Source organism: Arachis ipaensis, chromosome B6 (assembly GCF_059453495.1).
Source record: "Arachis ipaensis isolate K30076 ecotype BB chromosome B6, ASM5945349v1, whole genome shotgun sequence".
NCBI lineage: Eukaryota > Viridiplantae > Streptophyta > Magnoliopsida > Fabales > Fabaceae > Arachis > Arachis ipaensis.
In genome coordinates this window covers 16894085-16916428 of record NC_142441.1, presented here as the reverse complement: position 1 = coordinate 16916428, position 22344 = coordinate 16894085, and the positions used below count along the sequence as shown (strand labels likewise).

The window sequence follows — 22344 nt, the reverse complement described above, 5'->3', positions numbered from 1 at the left end:
AATCAGAAGCAACTCTTTCAATTCCTCCGGCACCTCCTGTGGTGGCTTCGACTGGGAGAAGTGCATGAGCATGTCGACATGCCGTGCCTTCCCTTCCGATCTCACCGTTCTTATTGCCGATGCCACGAGATTTGTCGAGTTCTGTGTATGGGCTCAACTTCAAGGTCCCTTTCTCCGAGAAGGACCATACGACAAAGAAAGCAAGGGAGGAAATAGCCCATAACTATAATCACATCTACGGGCTTTCTATCACGGGCCTAAGGTTCTTCATGGTTTGCAGGCTTTCCATCATAGCCTGCGAACCTTCTTCAACAACAGCAAGACCAGCTAGTTCTACGTCCCTCTCACTGTACCGCCTTCAATTGGAACGACATCGATCCCAAATACATTGAAACTTCAACTATCGAACAAGCAGGATTTGAGGTACATGGCCATGATCTTGAGATTAGTAATAAAGTTGTGATATTGCTTGGACTTTTCAGAGTTCCAGGTACATTTGTTCTGCTAGGGATGATGCTCAAGCTCTGATTTGAAAATTGTCTACTATAGCTGGACCCAATGGGATTGATCTAATGTCTGTGTATTTTGCTAGGATTTTGTTCTTCACATTGTTGTTTTGGATTCTCTATAGAGATCGATTTATCCTAATTTTAGAAGAAGAAAATTCCATGTGAAAGATTCACTGACACGCCAATACTTCACCGTTTTTCAACTAGTCGCAAGAGGCGTGAAGACCTTTTTTTTTTTGGACGGATAAGGACTGCTTAGATAATTTTCAATTTTTGAAAAATTCTTAGTCTTTCGTCCAAATAGTTAGGGATCGAAATGAACATTTACTTATAATTTGAACTTCAAATGCATCACTTTGGACTTTAAGTCCGAGCACATTAACATAGTGGCATGTACTCATTCATGGGACAGCGACGGCGCACAAGTAGCCTATTTTTGATGTAGACTTCCACTACATTTTGGTCCACTATCTACCATGATATATCAATTTATCTAAAACTCTAAAAAAGAAAAAAAATTACTGATCTGTATTTTGTGTCAACCACATTATAAGAAACCACATCATCATAAATTCTCTCTTCCCTGCGGCATACAATGTAAAAATAGTGATGTTACATATGTAAGTCTTTTTTGACAATTACATTTTTAAATATTTTTTGACAACTAAGTTTAATCAAGTTGCTTCAAGTCCAACAAAAACAAACTTCATTATTAGTACGTGTAAATATGCTATCTTTTCATATTCCGCACTTCTTCGCATTTTTCTTCTTCTTCTTTGCAAAGAGGTAAAACAAAAGAATTATCAGAAATTGAAACAAAAAAAAAAGATAATGATGACAACGAAGAAGAAGAAGGAAGAATTTTAAATTATGCAGAATTTATTAGAAAATAATACGAAATTTTTTTTACTGTAATACAGAAGTTTCTTAATCTTAATACCAAAATTTCTTAATCGCGATATAATAGGGTGCAATAAAAATTATAAGAATGTGAAAGAAGAAGAGGAGGAGTTGTTTTGAAATATTATTTTGTTGAATGAATGTATGTTTACATTTATTAGATTGAATTCTTACTATAAACAAAAATAGCACCAAAATTTTATAATTTTAACACCAAACTTTTGCTACAAAACACAGAAATCTCTTCTTTAATGCTATATTTTTTTTCTTATTCTTTTTTCTTTCTTTCTTTAATTTTCTTTTGCTCTTATATCTTCTTTTAGGAGTATTGCTTCTCATATTTGACTTGCATGAACATGTATTGCAATATCTTTTTTAAAGCTGTATTTTTTCTATTTTTTATTTTTCTTTCTTTATATCTTTCTTTTATGTTTCTCTTACTTCTTCTTTTAGGAGCATTATTTCTCATATTAGCCTTGAATGAATATATTTGTACTGTATTACAATCTTATTTAGTTGAAATAATTGTTAGTTTACAGTTATTGGATTGAATTCTTGTTATAAAAAAAAATAGCACCGAAATTTCTTAATTTTAATACCGAAATTTTGCTTAAAAAACATAGATTAATATGGTCTTTAACGCTGTATTTTTTGTTCTTATTTTTCTTTCTTTCTTTTTTTGTTCTGTTGCTCTTTTTTTTCAAGAGTATTGCTTTTTTTATTAGACTTAAATATATATTTATTGGATTGAAATTTTACATGTGCAACGAAAAAAAAATGAAGGAAAAAAAAAACACTGTAATGATAATGATGATGACGATGGAAGAAAAGGAAGAAAGAGGTGGTGGCAGCAGCGGCGACAGTAGTGGTGATGACAACGACAATTAAAAAAAAAAAGAAAATTGAGAAAAAAAAACAGCAATATAAAGAAGAATTAAAAAAAAATGTACGTGAATATAAAAAATAGATATATAACTTAATTAAACTTAATTATGTAAATCACTTGATTATAAAGCATTTTTGATATAAAAGTAAGTTATATAATCCAATAGATGAAGATATGTAACCAATAGTTATACAATCAGTAACATATTTAGTAAAACTACAACTTGCTTTTGTAATTTTTTTGACTAAAATTATTTCATCCATCCATTTGAAAATATAAATTTCCTGCATATTAGAACAACAAAGCAACATTAACAAAAGTCGGGAAAGATTTAAACAATTTTCGCAGCAATTTCAGATAAACTACCATTACAAGTAAATTATTTTGTTATAAAAGATCAATACACCAAGAAGAAAGAGCACAAATTGACACCTCAAATCTAAAAAGAACAAAAATCAGTTATTATGATAATAGTATATATCTTTCCAAAATAGTGCAAATCTTACCAGATTCTTCATTCTACCTATGTCATAAGAAAACAATTATCCATTTTCCATAAAAAATATCATCCCTTCCCATTAAAAGAAAAAACGACTATTAAGATAATTTAAACACTTAAAAAGTACATATCTAAGACCAGTGAACTTGGAACTATTAGTACCTTCACTTTCAACACAGTTGCTACCGAATAATTGAGAATTGATTCTCTATTTTTGGTTCTTTTTCTAGTAAGTTTTTCGACAATGATTGCTAGATCTTGTTCTATTGTTCACCAATTTCATGCATTCTCAGTCTCTTGAGAATCTGAAGAGGCTCTACTTTTGTTCTTTGGAAAATTCAAAGGTTAGAATAAAAAGAGAAACATAAAAAAATAGAATGGGGAAAGAAAAGACACTAGATGAGGAGTTGAGGAGCCAATGGAATATTTGTATAAGGTCTACAATGGAAATTTAGGGAGTTTAAGAGATATAACCATTAGCATTACCTTTTTCGATCAGCTAAAACTTTTAGGATGAGTGGTATCATGATATGATATTAGAGCTCTAAATCCGAAAGGTTAAGAGTTCGATTCTTGATGAACCCAAAATTAATTTAAACTTTTGGGAAGATGTTTATTATCCCTAGTACTCGGATGATTATTCTAGATAGTATAGGAGATGTTCATTTTGTAACTCAATAACACATTGTACAAATAGTCCATTGTCTCCCTAACAGGATCCTAATTTTTTTTGTTGGTCACAACATGAAAAGAAAAAAGAGGTGGTGTTTTGTGTGCATATGACTTTAATATTGGATTTTTTTAATAAATAAAATAAATATTTTATTTATCAAAATTTGTAATTTGTAAGTTTTTTTTATTAAAATACACTTTATCTCTTATTTCATTTACAGTGTAAATAAAATAAAAGTGCATATTTCTCGTTTACACTATAAACGAGATAAGACACGAGTCGACATGGCCATATCACGTTTGTACACGTGGTGTGTAAGGTCTTATCTCATTCACAGCATAAACGAGATACATGCACTCTTATTTTGTTTATACTATAAATGAAATAAGAGTGGAGGAGGCTTATATATATGTATTTCGTCCACAACGCCGTTTTAGTCCATATCTCATCCATTTCTTCAACTTCTCTCCCATTTTTATCTTTTTCTAATCAAATTTTCGAATTACTACGAGATTATGGTGCGCGTCAATGGACATGATGCGTACTGCAGAACATCTGCCCCCATGGCTAAAGGAAGAGGCGGAGTAGGGGACATAGATGTCTGTTGTTTCCCACATCTGCTTCAACATAGTTGAATTTTACCATGTCGATCAGGTGAAGCACCAGTTTAATAGCAAGCAGCCAATGCCAGAAAACTCGGTCAACGTTGACAAGTTCCTGACTACCACAGGACATGGCGAGGATATCTGGTGGCCTACCAAACTTCGTGAGTGGTACGATCGGTGGAGGGCTGAACACATGTCGATGGTCTTGAGACATGGTTGGTGCTAAACATGTGTGCGCTCCTCCAATCTTACGCACTTCCCTAACAAAATAGCACATACGTGGTTGGTATTTACACAAAATATAACAGTGATAAATGATATTAATTACACCACAGTTAAATGAGGACTCACCAATATCCGAGATTTTGTCGGAGGGCAACACGGAGACTCCACGTGCATCTAGCTGCATATTGCCAGCAATAAACAATGTACTTTAATCGGTGCGACTCCACTACTTGATACTCAACACTTCTGCATATACTGTAATTCTTCACACTCTGCATCATTACATCTTTACTCTTGAATTTGTGACCAACCCAAAACTGAACACCACTGTCTAAGTTATAATCATCTTCACCCGTGTTGGAAAATGAAGTTTTCTCGTGTATCGCATCCAAATCTAGCATTTGATAGTGACTAGGTACAGCTGAGAAGGCCAGAATTTGTTGTGAGGCAGGAAGTAGATACCGAACTGATGCCTCAACCGGCGTCTCAGGTATGAACTCCTCTTCGTCATCATCTTCAGAAGAACCACTCTCGTTGCTTTTCACAACATATTTTTCGTCGGATTTCTCACCATCCACGTCCATGTTTTCAACTGGACCCGCAATGTGTATCTGTTGTGGTGCGAGAGGTGGGTCATCCTGCACGAAATCCGAGTTACCATGGACCTCCGCAGAAAGCTCCATAACTTTTTTCGCTATAACCGTGGATGTCAAACATGAGCCGCACATACTCGTTGCCATTGAGCCAAAACAGGCAAAACCGAAAAACTCTATTTCCCATCAGTGCTAGCAACCTTTACCCCACCTTTCCTATCTCTTTTCTCCCACTACCACCAACACTACTCAATATCAGACTCTTCAACTCGGACGAAGAACCAACTCACCTGGTGCGCAACAAAATGGGATTATCACACTCAAATATGATCCTGGTGTCACTGTTTTTCATATGACAATTGGAATACACACTTACAACCACATATCCACTACCAGTATACATTTTGGCTTATTTTTGGAAGAAAATCGAAAGAGAAGAAGAAATGAGATGTTTGTGAAGAATACAAAAGGTTGCACATCTTTTTATAACTGATGAAAATTTGTCATAATATATCTCATTTGCAATGTAAACGTCATAATTCTTCACGTATCCCGTTTATAGTGTAAACGAAATAAGAGTGCATGTATCTCGTTTACACTATAAACAAAATAAACACGTTTAGTGTTTCGTGCCTTATCTCGTTTACAGTGTAAACGAGATACGTGAAGAATTATGACTTTTACGGTGTAAATGAGATACATTATAACAAATTTTCAGCAGCTATAAAAAAATATGCAACTCTTTGTATTCTTTACAAACATCTCACTTCTTCTTCCCTTTCGGTTTTCTTCCAAAAAATAAGAAATAAGCGATAAGGTGCATTTTAGTAAAAATGCTACAAATTACATATTTTGATAAATAAAATATTTATTTTATTTATTTTAAAAAAATATCTTCAGTATCCTTGGAGAAGAAAATAAATTCAAAAAAAGTATATTAGTTTTTTTATCCAAATTCCTGCCAATCAGTTTTCTTATAAGACATAAAAATAATAAAAATATTCATATACATTAATTTTTGTATACCATTTTTTATATAACTTTCACTTTCGAATAATTGACAAAAATTATATCATGAAAAAAAAATAATCAAAAGATTATATATAATAAAAAAAATGGTGTAAACGTGTTATCTATTTAGGGGTGACAAAGCGGGCCGGCCCGCCCCAACCCGTCCCGCCCCGCCTATGCCCGCCCTATAAACGGGGCGGGCCACCAACTAAAATGGGTTCAAAATGCTAGCCTGCCCTACTTTATGGCGGATTGGCGGGTCAGCGGGCTAGCCCGCTTGATTTTTTTTTTGAAAAATTAAATTCATTAAAATTAACTAAAAAATAATAATTAAAAAATCAAATACAAATAAAAAATAGCCAAATTATAATATAATTTTTTTACTAATTTTTTTAATTTTTAACTTCAATAAAATTATTCAAAATAATATTTGTCAATAGAACTATCTTTATTTTAAAAAAACAAGTCACATAATTCGAACAAATATACGAAATTGTAAAATAAAATAAATAAAGTTAATAACTAAAAGAAGAATAAAAATAAAAACAAAAAAAAGCTATAATTATTAATTTTATAATAGTAATCGCTCTTTTATTTAATAAAAAAAAGAAAAAAAATGTCCGGCCCGGCGGATTGGCCCGCCCCGCCCCACCAAAACCCACCAATTTGACGGTGCGGGTTTGGCGGATTTTTTTAATTTGGCGGGCTCCAAATCCTAGCCCAACCCGCTCTTTTTAGCGAGTTTAGCAGATCGGCCCGACGGATTCAACCCGTATTGCCACCTCTATATCTATCTATCTCTCATAATGAAGGGAGCATGAAGTTGCTGTAGACTAGTGTTGTGTCTTCCTTCTCCTGGGGCATGTGGTCAACGGGGTGGTAGAGAGAGAACCACATCACTAATTACTCCATTTCTGCACTTTACTTTGTTACATCAATACACCGTAAACCATCTCCGTTTCAGCTCTCACATGTTCAAGAACCAGCATCACTCTCAACATTAACACTTTGTGGTGTCATAGAGAGAGATGTTTGGGTGTGAATGCTTTTGGTGGAATACTAATAACATTAATAATACTGAACCTTCTCAACTCTACTCTTCTTTTGCTCAACCTCAACCATTCTCTCTGCCTGCACCTCTTCCCGATTGGCCACAAGGTATCTATTTATTGACAATAATAATACGCTTTCTATTTGTAACTCTTTTTGGGGATGCTGCTTCTGTTCTTTTCCTCTTCTATTGTTGCTAATATTCAAGGATATACACCAGAAATTCAGGCCCTTTTCTTCTTTGATTTCGTTCTCATACTAAATTAACAGGCCCCATGTTACGGTGGGGGTGAATCCTTTCAATTAAGAGGCCACCTTGTCAATCCATGGTGAAAATCTACACTTGACATGGTTTAAGACGTTTTAGTGAATTTTTACACTGATATGTACTTGAAGTTGAAGGCAGCAAAATGCATAGCTCTTGCATGTGTTATTTTGTTCAGATTTGTTTTTGTTCAGAGGTTGAAAAATATTCATTAATGCATCAATTGACACACCTTTATTGCAAAATTGTTTACCATTAGTGCATCAGACTTGAGTTGTTAACTAATAAACTAATATCCTGTATTTACTACATGGTTGATCTAATTTTTTGAATAATATTAATATGTTGTTATAGGTGGTGCTTTTTCCAGTGGAAGAATAAGCCTTGGACAATTAGAAGTTGTAAAAATAACCAATTTTGAGAGAGTTTGGTGCTGCACACAGGGTTTCATATTCTACAGACCTTTGGAGATTCCTGATGGTTTTCACTGCCTTGGACACTACTGCCAATCTAATGTGCAGCCATTGCGAGGATATGTTCTTGTGGCTGGTGAAACTGCTTTGGAACCTGAACCTGAAGTTAATCATTATTCTTCAAATAGCCCTGTGTCAGAATCTCCGGCTCTAAGAAAGCCAATTAACTACTCTTTAATATGGAGTGCTGAGTCACCGGATGGTGGATGTGGTTATTTCTGGTTGCCAAATCCTCCGGCGGGTTATAAAGCAATGGGCATTGTAGTTACTAGCATACCGGATGAACCTGACGTTGAAGAAGTTAGATGCGTGCGAAAGGATTTGACAGAAGTTTGTGAGACTTGTGATCTGTTAATAACAATGGACTCAAAATTTTCAAAAAACTCATTTCATGTTTGGAACACACAACCTTATAGAAGAGGTATGTTAGGTAGAGGTGTAGCTGTTGGGACATTCTTCTGCAGCACCTATGCTGATTCTGGCATAGTGTTTGATATTGCTTGCCTGAGGAATCTTGATTCCACCTTACACGCCATGCCGAATCTAAGCCAAATTCATGCACTTATTAAGCATTATGGTCCGACCATGTACTTCCATCCTGATGAGGTATACTTGCCATCATCTGTGCAATGGTTTTTCAAGGACGGAGCACTTCTGTATTCACAAGGCAGTGAGAAGGGTAAGAATATTGAGTACGATGGTTCGAACTTACCAAGTGGAGGAACAAACGACGGCTTATTTTGGATAGATTTGCCTACAGATGATGATGCCAGAGATAATCTCAAGAAGGGAAACATAGAGAGTGCAAAACTGTATGTTCATGTAAAACCAGCATTGGGAGGAACATTTACTGATATTGCAATGTGGGTGTTCTGTCCCTTCAATGGACCTGCCACCCTTAAGGTGGGTTTGTTGAACATTGAGATGAGTAAGATAGGAGAACATGTAGGTGACTGGGAGCACTTTACCCTCCGTGTAAGTAACTTCACTGGAGAGCTATGGTCAATGTTCTTCTCTCAGCATAGTGGCGGCGAATGGGTGGATGCATTCGAGTTGGAGTTCATTGAAGGGACTAACAAACCAATTGTTTATTCATCAAAGCATGGGCATGCTAGCTACCCTCATGAAGGTACTTACCTTCAGGGGATATCTATATCCAGACTTGGAATCGGAGCTCGGAATGATGCTGCAAAAAGTGATCTTGTTGTGGATTCAAGCACAAAGTATGAGATTGTTGCGGCGGAGTATCTTGGAGCCGTAGAGGAACCATGTTGGTTGCAGTATATGAGAGAGTGGGGTCCTAGCATTGTGTATGACTCACGTTCTGAGATAGACAAGCTGATAGATATGCTGCCTGTGTTTGTTAGATTTTCTGTGGAGAATTTATTTGAATTGTTTCCAACCGAGCTTTATGGTGAGGAGGGACCAATTGGTCCAAAGGGGAAAGCCAATTGGTTAGGAGATGAAATATGCAGCTAGTCCTCCTATCCCAGAAGGAAAAGAATCTCAAGTGATCACTGCCAATTTATGTGTTGTATTGTTAGTCTTGAAAATGGCCATGTCATATTAATAGGACAAACCAAACATTCTATACTTGTGTAGTTGTGTTTATATCCCTCTTAATATGATACATTTTCATCTTCAAAATGTAAGCAGGTATTGTCTAGGATGGTAATATAGGTTAGATTATAATTCCTAGTGGTATGAAAAAGAACATATATGTGGTTCTAAAACCTTATGAACGAATGTAAAACATGAGATGAAAAATGGTAAATATTCGGAATAAATTTTTGTCCTTACACAAATTTTGTTTGGTAAACTAACTTGGGCGGTTGAAGTAAAAATTTGTTTGGTAAACTAACTTCACTGGGAGTAAAATTTCAAATTTAAAAGAGTGAAGGGAGTAAAATTCCAAATTTAAAAGAGTGAAGTAACAATGGTGGTGCGTGATTTCACTAAACTTGAAGAACATATTATTCAATTTTTAGATTATTTTATATATGTAAGTTAATTTATTTAATATTGATTTATTACTTGGTACGATCTGGTGCACTTGCCAGTTAGTTTGTCGTATTCAAAATCCGCATCAGCGCTCTCAGCGCTTTTTCATGAAGTCTCGAAAATGCACCTTAAATTGAGCCTCCATCTCTAACGTTGCCCTTGTTTTTTGGTGGCACAGTCACAATTCGCCCCCTTCATTTGGGCTTGATGACTGGATCCGGCAATTTCGTCCTCCCAATATTGTTTCCATAAAACTGGATTACACACCAAATTCGCCCCCTTCATTTGGGCTTGATGACTGGACCTGGCAATTTCGTCCTCCCAATATTGTTTCCATAAAACTGGATTACACATCAAATGGACTACTTTTAGCAAATACACTTAAACTAGCCCAATAATAATAATAAAAAAAAGACCGACTAATTTCAGTGCCCTTAGACTTGGAACAAATGCAACTTTATGAACCACTTTAACCCTATAAAAATAGAAAGAAAAACCTTTGTTGTAGGCCAATGGCCAATTTTCAATGTTTGTCGTATGAAATAGGAAGAATGTAAGCTCGGAAAGCTTCAGCCACACCGTGTAGTACACAGCATCGATAGAATTAGGGGTGTACATGGAGCGGCCCGGCCCAGACCCGAATATTTTAAGGGCTAATTTGGTGTGATTTCACCGGGTCTAGGGTCAGGTCCGGGTCTTAAAAATAGGCACGGTCATCATATAGGGCTGGGTCCGGATCAAAGTGAACCCGACCTATGTGCACTCTAAGGGAACTAAAAAAGGTATATATGTTTTAAATTAATTCCAATATTATGTTATATTAATTATAAGCTTATTGTTTTTTTTTTTAATCACACTTGTTGAATTAGAAAATAGATCAAAGAAGCATCAAATTAGAATTTATGGACAACCAGTATTTATACTCTTCTGAGAGAACCACGATGAGGAAAGGAGTCTTGGAACTAGATACTTTGGATATTATTCTTTCTCAGAACAAAAACCATGTCTCAACAAATAAATACCATTACTCAACACTTGGATGGATTACAAGTTTCAGCTATTAATACCCAAGATGCTCCTTATGACATTAGTGGTAGATTTTCTTAAGGTGAGAATTATGATTATGGTCAATTTTTCTCTGAATAGGTTAATTACATGGACAATGCTTCCAAGACTTACAATTCGGGGTGGAGAAATCACCCAAATTTTGGATGGGAAAATCAACCATAGAGGCAACCATATTTCAACAACAACAACTCTCCTCAGGGTAATTTCAATCAGAATCATTTCAACAATAACAGCCGTCAGTTTCAGTCCTCTCAACAATACCATGTGCCCTCTCCATCTCAGAAACCTTCTAACTTGGAATCTTTAGTTGCAGAACTCTCCAAGAACACTAATAGTTTCATGCAGGAAACTAGAGCTTCAATTAGAAACTTGGAGGTTCAAATGGGTCAGTTAAGCAAGCAAGTAGTTGAGAGACCTCTTCACACCTTCCCTAGTGATACAGTACCCAACCCAAGGGAAGAGGGCAAGGCCATACATCTGAAAAGTGGTAAGGTAGCAGGTACAAAGGCATAGGTTAGTGAGGAGCCGGTTGAAAAAGAAGCTCTGAAGGAGAGAAGCTCCGAAGGAGACTCAGGACAAAGTGGAGCACGCCCCTGAGAGGCATCCAAACAACTCTTTTCCAGTTGATCTTGAGCAATACAAAGTGAAGTCTCCAGTGCTTTGAGTACAAGTCAAAAATTCCATATCCTCAGAGACTTCAGAAGGCATCCAAAGACAAGCAATTTTCAATATTCCTAGAAGTCTTCAAAAAGTTTCAGATCAACATTCCTTTTGTAGAGGCTTTGGAGCAAATGTCTCTCTATACTAAATTCACGAAGGAATTGTTGACCAATAAGAGGAATTGGAAAGAGAGTGAAACTGTGGTGCTCACCAAAGAATACAGTGCAATTATCCAGCAGGATCTCCCTAAGAAGATGCAAGATCCGGGAAGCTTTTTAATTCCTTGCACCATTGGAGATATTACTATTCATAGGGCATTATGTGATCTTGTAGTATGCATCAATGTCATGCCACTTTCTTTTATGAGAAAGCTCTAAATTGATGAGGTAAAACCCACTAGAATTTTTCTTTAACTTGCTGACCGTTCAATTAAATATCCTCTTGGAGTTGTTGAGAATTTACTAGTGAAAGTAGGACCCTTCATTTTTTCTACTGATTTTGTGATACTGAATATGGAAGAAGATGTGAATACTTTCATTATTTTGGGAAGACCTTTTCTAAATACAGGAAGAGCCCTTATTGATGTGCAAAAGGGTGAGTTGACTCTGACAGGCAATGATGAAGAGGTTGTTCTTAATGTGCTTGAGGCCTTGCAACATCCTAGTGATTTTGAAGGATGTATGAGAGTTGATTTAACTGAGTCATTAATTCAAGAGGTCCTTGATATTGTTTTGGAACCCCCTTCAGAGGATGGTTTGCTAGAGATTGATGATTCATCACCACAGAAGGGGGAATTAAACATGCATACTAAGGAGGAAGGGCCACCCAAGCTTGAGTTGAAGCCCTTGCCTCCCTCTCTTAAGTATGTTTTTCTAGGTGAGCAAGATTCTTATCCAGTGATTATTAACTCCTCTTTGAGTCATGATGAAGAGGAGGTGTTGATACAAGTGCTTAGAAGCCACAAAACAGCTCTTAGGTGGACTATTAGTGACTTGAAAGGGATAAGTCCGGCTATGTGTATGCACAAGATTCTACTTGAGGAGTATGCTAAACCCGTAGTACAACCACAAAGGCGGCTAAATCCAACCATGAAAGAGGTGGTTCAGAAAGAGGTTATGAAGTTCTGGAAAGCCGGGATAATTTACCCAATTTCTGACAGTCCATGGGTGAGTCCCGTGCAAGTTGTTCCCAAGAAAGAAGGCGTGACAGTGGTCAAGAATGAGAAGAATGAGCTAATTTCTACACAAATCGTCACCGGGTGGCATATGTGCATTGACTACAGGAGGCTCAACACTGCAACTAGGAAGGACCACTTTCCCTTGTCTTTTATTGATCAGATGCTTAAGAGGTTAGCTGGACATGCATTTTATTATTTTCTAGATGATTATTCTAAATATAATCAGATTGCAGTGGACCCTCAAGATCAATAGAAGACGGCATTCACTTGTCCTTTTGGTGTATTTGCTTACCGGAGGATGCCGTTTAGATTGTGCAATACCCCAGCAACTTTTCAAAGGTGTATGCTTTCAATATTTTCTGACAGGGTTGAAAAGTTTATTGAGATATTTATGGAAGATTTTTTTGTATTTGGTAATTCTTTTGATTCTTGCCTGAGAAATCTTTCCTTGGTCTTGAAGCGGTACCAAGAAACAAACCTTGTTTTAAACTGAAAAAAATGTTATTTTATGGTGACTGAAGGTATTGTTCTTGGGCATCAGATTTCAAGTAAAGGAATAAAGATTGATAAAGCTAAGGTGGAGGTAATTGAAAAATTGCCACCACCCACTAATGTAAAGGCAATCTGAAGTTTCTTAGGACATACAGGTTTTTATAGAAGGTTTATAAAGGATTTTTCTAAAATTGCTAAACCTCTAAGTAACCTCTTAGTTGCAAACATTCCTTTTTTCTTTAATGATAATTGTTTGCATGCCTTTGAAACTCTAAAAGCTCGGCTTGTCTCTGCACTCATCATAGCTCCTCCTAACTAGAATTTACCGTTTGAATTGATGTGTGATGCCAGTAATCATGCTATAGGAGGTGCCTTGGGGCAGAGATAAAACAAGCTTGTGCATGTCATTTATTATGCTAGTTGTGTGCTAAATGACGCACAAAAGAATTACACAACTAAAGAAAAAGAACTATTAGCTGTAGTTTTTGCATTTAATAAGTTTAGGTCCTATTTGATTGGTTCTAAGATTATTGTTTATACTGACCATGCTGCTCTTAAGTACCTTCTAACCAAACAGGTTGCTAAACCAAGATTGATCAGGTGGGTGCTCATTCTTCAGGAGTTTGATATTGAGATTACAGACAAGAAAGAATCAGAGAACCAAGTGGCTGACCACCTTTCTAGGATTGAGCCTGAAGATGTCGTGCAATAACCCATTCCTATGAATGAGACTTTTTCTGATGAGCAACCCTTTGCTATACAGAGAGCCCCGTGATTTGCAGATATTACAAATTACAAGGCTATGAGGTTCATCCCAAAAGAATATACTAAACAGCAGGTGAAAAAGCTGCTCAGTGATTCCAAGTATTTCTTTTATGGGAGGAGCCCTATCTTTTCAAGAGATGGTCAAATGGTATCATCCGACGATGTATTCCGGATGAGGAGGCACAGTAGATTCTTTGGCATTGTCATGGTTCCGAGTATGATGGCCACTTTGGTGGTGAGAGGACAGCAACAAAGGTCCTTCAGAGCAATTTTTATTGGCCGACCCTCTTTAGAGATGCTTGAGATTTTGTAAAGAATTGTGACAAGTGCCAGAGAGTTGGAAATATTCCCAACCATAATGAGATGCCACAGTAGAGAATATTAGAGATTGAGTTGTTTGATGTGTGGGGTATTAATTTCATGGGACCTTTCCCTCCCTCAAATTCAACAATTACATTTTAGTGGCAGTAGATTATGTGTCCAAGTGGGTGGAAGTCGTGGCTTTGCCCACTAATGATGCCATGGTGGTGATGAGCTTTCTTCAGAGATATATCTTCCACCGTTTTGGTGTCCCAAGGACACTAATCAAGGATGGGGGCAGCCACTTATACAACAAACAGCTGGACTCTCTTCTTCAGAAATATGGAGTCCGTCATAAGGTAGCTACCCCCTATTATCCTCAGATAAGTGGACAGGTTGAGGTCTCTAATAGAGAACTCAAGAGAATTCTGGAGAAGACCATTAGTGCTTCAAGGAAGGACTGGGCTAGGAAGCTTGATGATACTCTCTGGGCATACCAGATGGCTTTCAAGACTCCTTTTGGCATGTTTCCATATCAGTTAGTCTATGGCAAATCCTGTCACTTTCCAATGGAGTTGGAAAACAGAGCTTACTGGGCAACAAAGTTCCTGAACTTTGATGCCAAAGTTGCAGGAGAGACGCGGCTCCTCCAACTCAATGAGCTTGATGAATTTAGAAACTCAACATATAAAAATGCCAAACTCTATAAGGAGAAGACAAAGGTGCAGCATGATAAAAGGATAGCCACCAGAACATTTGAGCCAGGCCAGAAAGTCTTACTGTTTAATTCAAAGCTCAATAACTTTCCTGGAAAGGTGAAATCCTGGTGGTTAGGACCATTTGTGGTAACTAGAGTATCTTCTTATGATCATGTGGAACTCCAAGAAGAAAACTCTGACAGGAGGTTAACTGTCAATGGCCAGAGGCTAAAACACTATCTTGGAAGTGAAGTTGATCGCTAGAGGTCCGCTCATCTGCTGACTTAGCAGAGCTGACTGTCAAGCTAGTGACATTAAAGAAGCGCTTGTTGGGAGGCAACCCAATCTTTAGTATCCTTTGATTTTACATTCATTTTAGTTTTATTTACTTCATTCTAGTTATTGAGAATTTTCCTTCTTTTTACGTGTGTTTTGGTCATGCAAGATGTTGATAACAGGAACAGGTGCAATTAGAAGGGAGTTCAAGACACTCTGGAGGAGTTTTTATTCGGCTGCCTCGGCGCTAAACACTACGACCTGGCATTTGGCGCTAGGAGGCATGTATTTTGAGGCAGATTCACTGTGATGGTGGAGCTAAATGCTGAGACCTAGTGTTTAGCACTGATATACATGTAATTTGAGGGGGAGCCATTGTCCTGGTGGCACTAAATGTCGAGACCTAGCGTTTAGCACCGAGCAGCACGTAATTTGAGGAGGTGCCACTGTCTTAGTGGCGCTAACGTTGCTATCTGGCGTTTAGCACCAAGGATGTTCCATTTGGTGATTGAACCACTATGTTGGTGGCACTAAACGCTACTACCTAGGCGTTTAGCGCAAAAAAAAAGAAGCGGGGGTGGCACTAAACGCCGGGACTTGGTGTTTAGCGCCGAGAGCGCCTCGAAGACCCCTTCGTACGGGATTCAAATTTTGAAATTTGTAAAGTTTTGGAATTTTGAATTCACCACCCCACCCCCAACCATTACCCCTTCCCCAATTACATTCCCCATTCACCACTCTTCCCCAAATCTCACCCCCCAACCATTACGCCACTAACCCCTTCCCCAATTTTTTTTCATTCCCATTCAATTCCCTTCCCCCATAATGTAACTCCCTCCTCCCCCTCTTCTCTATATAAATAAATTTTAATCCACTCCATCCCCACTTCTCACTACCCTTTTATTTATCTTTTCTTTCTTTTTCATTAGTAACCCCTTTTTACTTTTCTTTTTCTATTTCACCACCCTCCCTCTCCACCCAAAAATTACCTTTTCTTGCACCTATTGCCACCCCCTTTCTATTTCTCCATCCTCTATTTTCTGATTTTCTTTGCTCGAGGACGAGTAAAATTGTTAAGTTTGGTGTGGTCGCGCTGCTTGTTCTTTAACTGTTATACATGGCACCAAAGGGAGGAGAGTCCTCTTCAAGAAAGAAGAAGGAAAAGGCCCCTCAGACTGGTCTGTTTGATGCCAACCGGTTCAGCTCTAAAGTGTACGAATAGCATTTCTTTGAGATCACCAGTAAGAAGAAAGTGATTCCTAAAATCCAGTTTGATCTCAAGCTGGATGAGTATCCGAAGATTTAGGAGCAGATACAAAGAAGAGGCTGGAGAACATTATGTAACTCGCATACTGAAGTGGTCCAGCTAAAGGTCCAGAAATTTTATGGAAATGTGTGGGTTACATACAAGCATGTGCGGGGTGTGATCCCAGTCCCAAGAACTACCACACTATGATAAGAGAGAGGATTCTACACTTCGGCCCAAAGAGTATGAGGGAGGCACTCCAACTACCACCTCTAAGGGATAATGATCACTCCTATAGTGAGAGGATGAGTGGCGATCAGAGACATGATCAGATTCTTCCAGACATATGCCTCCCGGGAGCCCAATAGAGGCTGAATTCAGAAGGGCAACCAAATCAGCTGGGGCGGCATGATTTGAAGCCGCTAGCCCGAGGTTGATTGGACTTTATCCAATGCTCCATCATTCCGACTAGTAACCGCTCTGAGGTTACCGTGGACCGGACTGTTATGATCCACTACATCATGCTAGGGAATGAGGTGGAGGTGAAGCTTACAATTCCACAGCAGATATACAGCATTGCCTCCAATGCCTCCACACATGCCAAGTTGGCCTTCCTACATCTTATCCACTACCTCTGTGATGCTGCAAGAGTGCGCCTAGAGAACGACATCCTCATCCTTATAGAGAGGCCAATCTCTAGGAGGACTATGGAGTATGCCAGAGAATATGCACGGTCCCCGAGAAACGATCCTGCAGCCGAGGGAGAGCCGGTTCTCCCTCCTCAACAGGAGCAGCCCATGATACCTCAGGGATACTACTTCCCACCACGGGAGTTTGGCATCAGCTTACCTCATCCATTGAGCAGCTGATGATTGGCCAGGATGGTCATAGTGCCCTCCTTTAGCAGGTTTTGGCTGAGCAGCAGAGGCAGCACCAGGAGCTCACCCAGATGAGACTTGACGCAGGGCGACTGAGAGGATACCAGGGAGCTCAGTCGGTTGGAGAAGACGACCACCGGGATGACTCAGGTGGTTGTATTTCCTTTCGTTATATTTTTCCTTTCTGTTCTTATTTTGTTATTTCCTGTTTTCTGTTAATTTATTTTCTGTCCTTTACATGATCTTTAGTGTTTTCGGTCTGTTTAGTTTATTTTATTTATAATTATTTTTATGTTTATTTTAGAAAAATATCTCATGTATAGCTCACTCAGCTTAAATTAAAAAAAAATAGAAGAGAAAAGTGGTGTAATGCATAAGTAGTTGAGTTCATATTTACAATTGTCTTATTTAATTAGATGTGGTGGTATTTATTTGTAACTCTGAATGCATGAAAAAGAACAGTGCATATTTGATCTTGGAACAAAGGATGTTAATTCATGAGGAACAAGAATTTAGAGAAGTATTATGAATTCTTTAAAAATTAAACAAGAAGTTGATCCTTAAAACAAAAGAAACAGCAAAAAAAAAAAGAAAATAAAAAGCAAGGTTTAAGGCTCTGAGCATCAATGGCTAGGAAGGTTAAAAATGATCAAAGCTCAAAGAGTTATTTTCCTAACTGTATGCTTGTGGTGTGAATGTGTCAAGTAACTCTTGAGATAGGGCACTTAGAGTCAAAGTCAAGTGAAAATAAAGAGAAGCCAAAGGATCTAAGCACCACTAACTGAAAAAAATTAATAGAAAAATCAAAGCTCAAAGGATTCTCCAGTTAAGTGCTTGTCGTGTTTCTGTGTCGAGAAAAGCTTTAGACAAAACATTTAGAGTCACGGCTAGACTCAATGTACAAAGCACCAAAGAAAAAAAAAAAGAAAATATTATGTTCAAGGATTAATTGAAAGTTAAAAGAGAAAGAATCCATAACATCATCCATATTCTAGTTCTGAATGATATTGGCATTCTTGAGTCTCGAAGTGACAGTGAGATGTCAAAACTATTCATGATCACAGTGTCATCAACCTCACTCAGAAGATAGACAGGAGATTGATTGAAAACTCAACTCAGGCAAATTTACATCTAGAGTTTCTATTGTTTTCAGTTGCTTGATGACAAGCAACGATTTAAGTTTGGTGTTGTGATGCGTGAGTATCTTTCCTATCTTTTCTTAGTAATTTAGATGTGGATTTGTTGAGTTTTTATGAGATTTGGTATTTTAGACCATCATGAATGCTACTTTGAGTCGTACTGCTATTTTGTTAATTATAAAAAAAATTCGGACGAGTTTGACAGAGTTTATATAGAAGAAAAGTGAGAAAGATAGTTACTATCAAGCTGGCGCTAAACGCCGAGCCTCGTGATTTGTGCAAGCATTCTGTGAAGTTGGTGCTAAACGCCACGACTCGGCATTTAGCGCCAGGTGACTCGTAATTTGTGCAAGGACTTTGTGAAGGTGACCCGGCATTTAGTGCCGGTGATACAAAAAGTTAAAATTGCATTCTGTTTGGTGGCGCTAAACGCCACTACTCGGCGTTTAGCGCCAGGTTCGTGTCAAGCAATTCCACGAAAGATAGTTTTTGGTTTTTAATTTAATTTTTAAATTAAGAAAAGATATTTTATAGGGTTTTAGAAATTTAATTTTTTATCAATTAGGATTAAATATAAAAGGAGAAAAGATTCAGCCCTTCGAACTCTCTTCTCTTTTTCTTCTTCATTCGGCACTTTTACATTTTTAACTCTAGGTTTTTCTCTGAGTCATGAGCAACTAAACCTCCATTGCTAAGATTAGGAGCTCTGTTTATTTTAATGGATTAATACTATTGTCTTTCTACTCTTAATCAATGCACTGATTTAAATTCAAGGATTGATTTTGTTCTTTATCTTAGGAATTAGAATATATTGGAAGATAACTCTTTTTCTATTTTAAATCTTATTGAATTTTGGAAAAGTTATATCACTAGAATTACAGCTCGAAATCAATTCCTCACAACTCTCTAATTATCTGGATTTAACGTGATACGTGATATATAATTGCCTTATTTTTTGGTACTTAGGGTTTGTATGGCTCATAAACTAGAATTGGACTTAACCTTTGATTTAAATTAGGGTTAAGTATTGTTTTCATTCTTAACGTCTTGGGTCAAAATCAAAATCGTCCCCGACCTTTTTTTGCTATTAAAATCATCCTTAACGTTCAAAAACGCTTTAAAATCATTCTTTTCCGAATTTTTGGACTAAAATACCCTCATCATCATAAAAAAAAAAGGAAACAAGGGAGGGGCAGGGGAGAGGGGAGAAGGGAAAAGGGGAAGGGCAAGGGGGCAGGGGAGAAGGGAAAAGGGAGAAGGGAAAAAGGAGAGGGGAAGGGGAAAGGGAAGGGGGGACGGCGCCGGCGAAGGGGGAAAGGGGAAAGGACGCGTGTGGGGGGGAGGGGGAAGGGGTGTGGGGGAGGAGGAGTGGGAAGGGGAAAGGGGGGAGGGGATCGCCGCCATTGGAGGAGCCGCGTCCTGTCGCCGCCATCGCGCCAGTCACCGCCGCGTTACTTAGGATCGTCGCCTTGCCACAGCCACCGTCCATCGCGCCGCACCACGCCACATTGCCGTCAGGAACAGAGTGCGCACAGGGGAGGGAGACCGCCGCGCTTTCGTCGCCGTTCCTCGCTGCCTCCGCCTCCGCCTCGCTGCCTCACCGCCTCCGCCATCTGCATCTGCTTTCTTGCTTTCCTGCTTTCTTGCTTTCTGTTTCTGCTTTTTAGTTTGGTGTTGTTGGTGTTGTTTGGTGTTCTTGGTGTTGGTGTTGGTTAGTGTTGGTGGTGGTGTTTGTGTTGGTGTTGGTGGTGGTGGTGGTGCTGTTGGTGTTGATGGTGGTTGTGGTGGTATGGTGTTGTTGCTGTTGTTTGGTGTTTTTGGTGTTGGCGTTGGTTGGTGTTGGTGGTGGTGTTTGTGTTGGTGGTGGTGGTGGTGGTAGTGTTGGTGTTGATGGTGTTGTGGTGGTAATGCTGGTGGCAGTGGAGGTGGTGGGGTGAGGAAGGTGAAGAGGAGAATGATGATGATGAGGGTATTTTGGTCCAAGAATTCGGGAAATGATGATTTTAAAGCGTTTTTGAACGTTGAAGATTATTTTAATAACGAAAAAAGGTCGGGAACGATTTTGATTTTCGCCCCTTACCTTAGGGACGATTTTAGTAGTTAACCCTTTAAATTAAGTAACCAAGAAATTGGCGGTCGATTGAATTAGAGGAGATTAAATTACTAAGGAATTAGGGTTTAATCACTTAAGATTTGTATGAATTAAATCTTTGCATGATTAAAGTAGTTAATGAGAATTGTTAATTCGAAAATTTAAACATCTCCAAAACCTTAACTATTTTCTTATATTAATCTCACCAACAATTTGTTGTTTGCTTTCTTGCACTCTATGATTTATTGTTTTATGCTATTTGAACTTAAAACCACTCATTTTAACTTGTCTGACTAGTTTAATTACTCAACCATTGTTGATCAGTCCATTAATTCTCGTGGGATCAATACTCACTCACCTGAGTTATTACTTGGTACGACCCAATACACTTGCCGGTTAGTTTGTGGTATTCAAAATAGGAGCGTTTTTTCATGAAGTCTCGAAAATGCCCCTCAAATTGGGCCTCCATCTCTAACACTGCCCTCGTGTTTTGGTGGCACAGTCACAATTCGTCCCCTTAATTTGGGCTTGATGACTGGACTCAGCGATTTCGTCCTCCCAATATTGTTCTCCATAAAATTGGATTACACACCAAATGAACTATTTTTAGCAAATATATTTAAACTGGTCCAATATTAAAAAAAAAAGACTGACTAATTTTAGTATTCTTAGACTTGAAATAAATGCAATTTTATGGACCACTTAACCCTATAAAAATAAAAAAGAAAATCTTTGTTGTAGACCAATGGCCAATTTTCAATGTTTGTCCTATGAAATAGGAAGAAGGTAACATGGCAAAGGATTCGATGGTCCCAAAACGTTTGGACCATTAAATAATTCCATAACAAAACATATTTTTTTAATTTTTTAATAACTGCTAAATAGTCCTTATTTAATTTTAATTATAAATTAGTCCTTTATATATTATTTAATTATAAAATCTAATTTTTATTTTATAAATTATTTTTTTATCATTCATCTATCATGTTTATTGAGAATCAAAAACTAAAACAATAATAAATTAGATCTTCCATTAATCGTAATAAATATTTTACAATCGCAATCGATTATAATTTTATCATTGATCCAATTACATACGTATTGGGTTGAAAAAATTGTTTTTGTTAAAAATTCAATCGATTGGATGCACAAACCAATCGATTGAAATTCAGGCTTCCTAAACTTTCGATTGGAATTGATACACAATCGATTGAATTTTGTAAGGCATGTGAGATTTTTCTTATTCAATCGATTGGTCATATTACCCAATCGATTGAAATCATCAAAGTAATCTTGGTTTAGTTAATTCAATCGATTGGTTTTGTTACCCATCAATAAATTATTATTTTCGAAAACCCAATTTTTAACTTTAATTTCCCAAATACAAGTTTTTTTATACAAAGCAAGTTCGCCGCACTATAATTTTTACAGAGTTTGCCTAACCCCACAAACTTCACTTCAAATTCTAAAAAAAAATTAGCTAATTTAAGTTCTTAAACTTCACAATAGACAATGACAATCATTATCATGGTGTACATAGGAGTATACAATAATATTGAAAAAATACTCCAGAGTACATAGGAGTATACAAGAATATTGGGGAAATAATAGGTTTTTTTTAATTTATAATGAGAAAAAAATTCTGGTTAAATATGCCTTATTCCCGTGTATTTTTTCTAGAAACGATGATAATGGTTGCTATTAATGTTGAAAAAGCCATACTTGTTATTGGTGTATGTTTGTGTACTCCTATGTACTCTTGTAGACGATGATAATGACTTAAAAATTTGAGTTTTGTTGGTTTTGAAAAAAAATCGAGTGAAATTCGCCGGGGTTAGACAAACTCTATAAAAATTATAGAGT

The 22344-nt window shown here is 37.4% G+C and overlaps 2 protein-coding genes across 2 annotated transcripts; both read left to right on the top strand.

The window, feature by feature from the left end:
* Nucleotides 1-6696: 6696 nt before the first annotated feature.
* Nucleotides 6697-9494, top strand: LOC107645791 (hypothetical protein At1g04090). Its single transcript, XM_016349907.3, has 2 exons — nt 6697-7059; nt 7571-9494. Exons 1-2 carry the CDS (start codon nt 6930-6932, stop codon nt 9166-9168), a joined length of 1728 nt encoding a protein of 575 aa, XP_016205393.1. The 5' UTR covers nt 6697-6929; the 3' UTR covers nt 9169-9494.
* Nucleotides 9495-14373: 4879 nt separating this feature from the next.
* LOC148554734 (uncharacterized) lies at nt 14374-15114 on the top strand. Its single transcript, XM_088490463.1, has one exon. The coding sequence runs from the start codon at nt 14374-14376 to the stop codon at nt 15112-15114; it is 741 nt and encodes a 246-aa protein (XP_088346589.1).
* The last annotated feature ends 7230 nt before the right edge of the window (nt 15115-22344 follow it).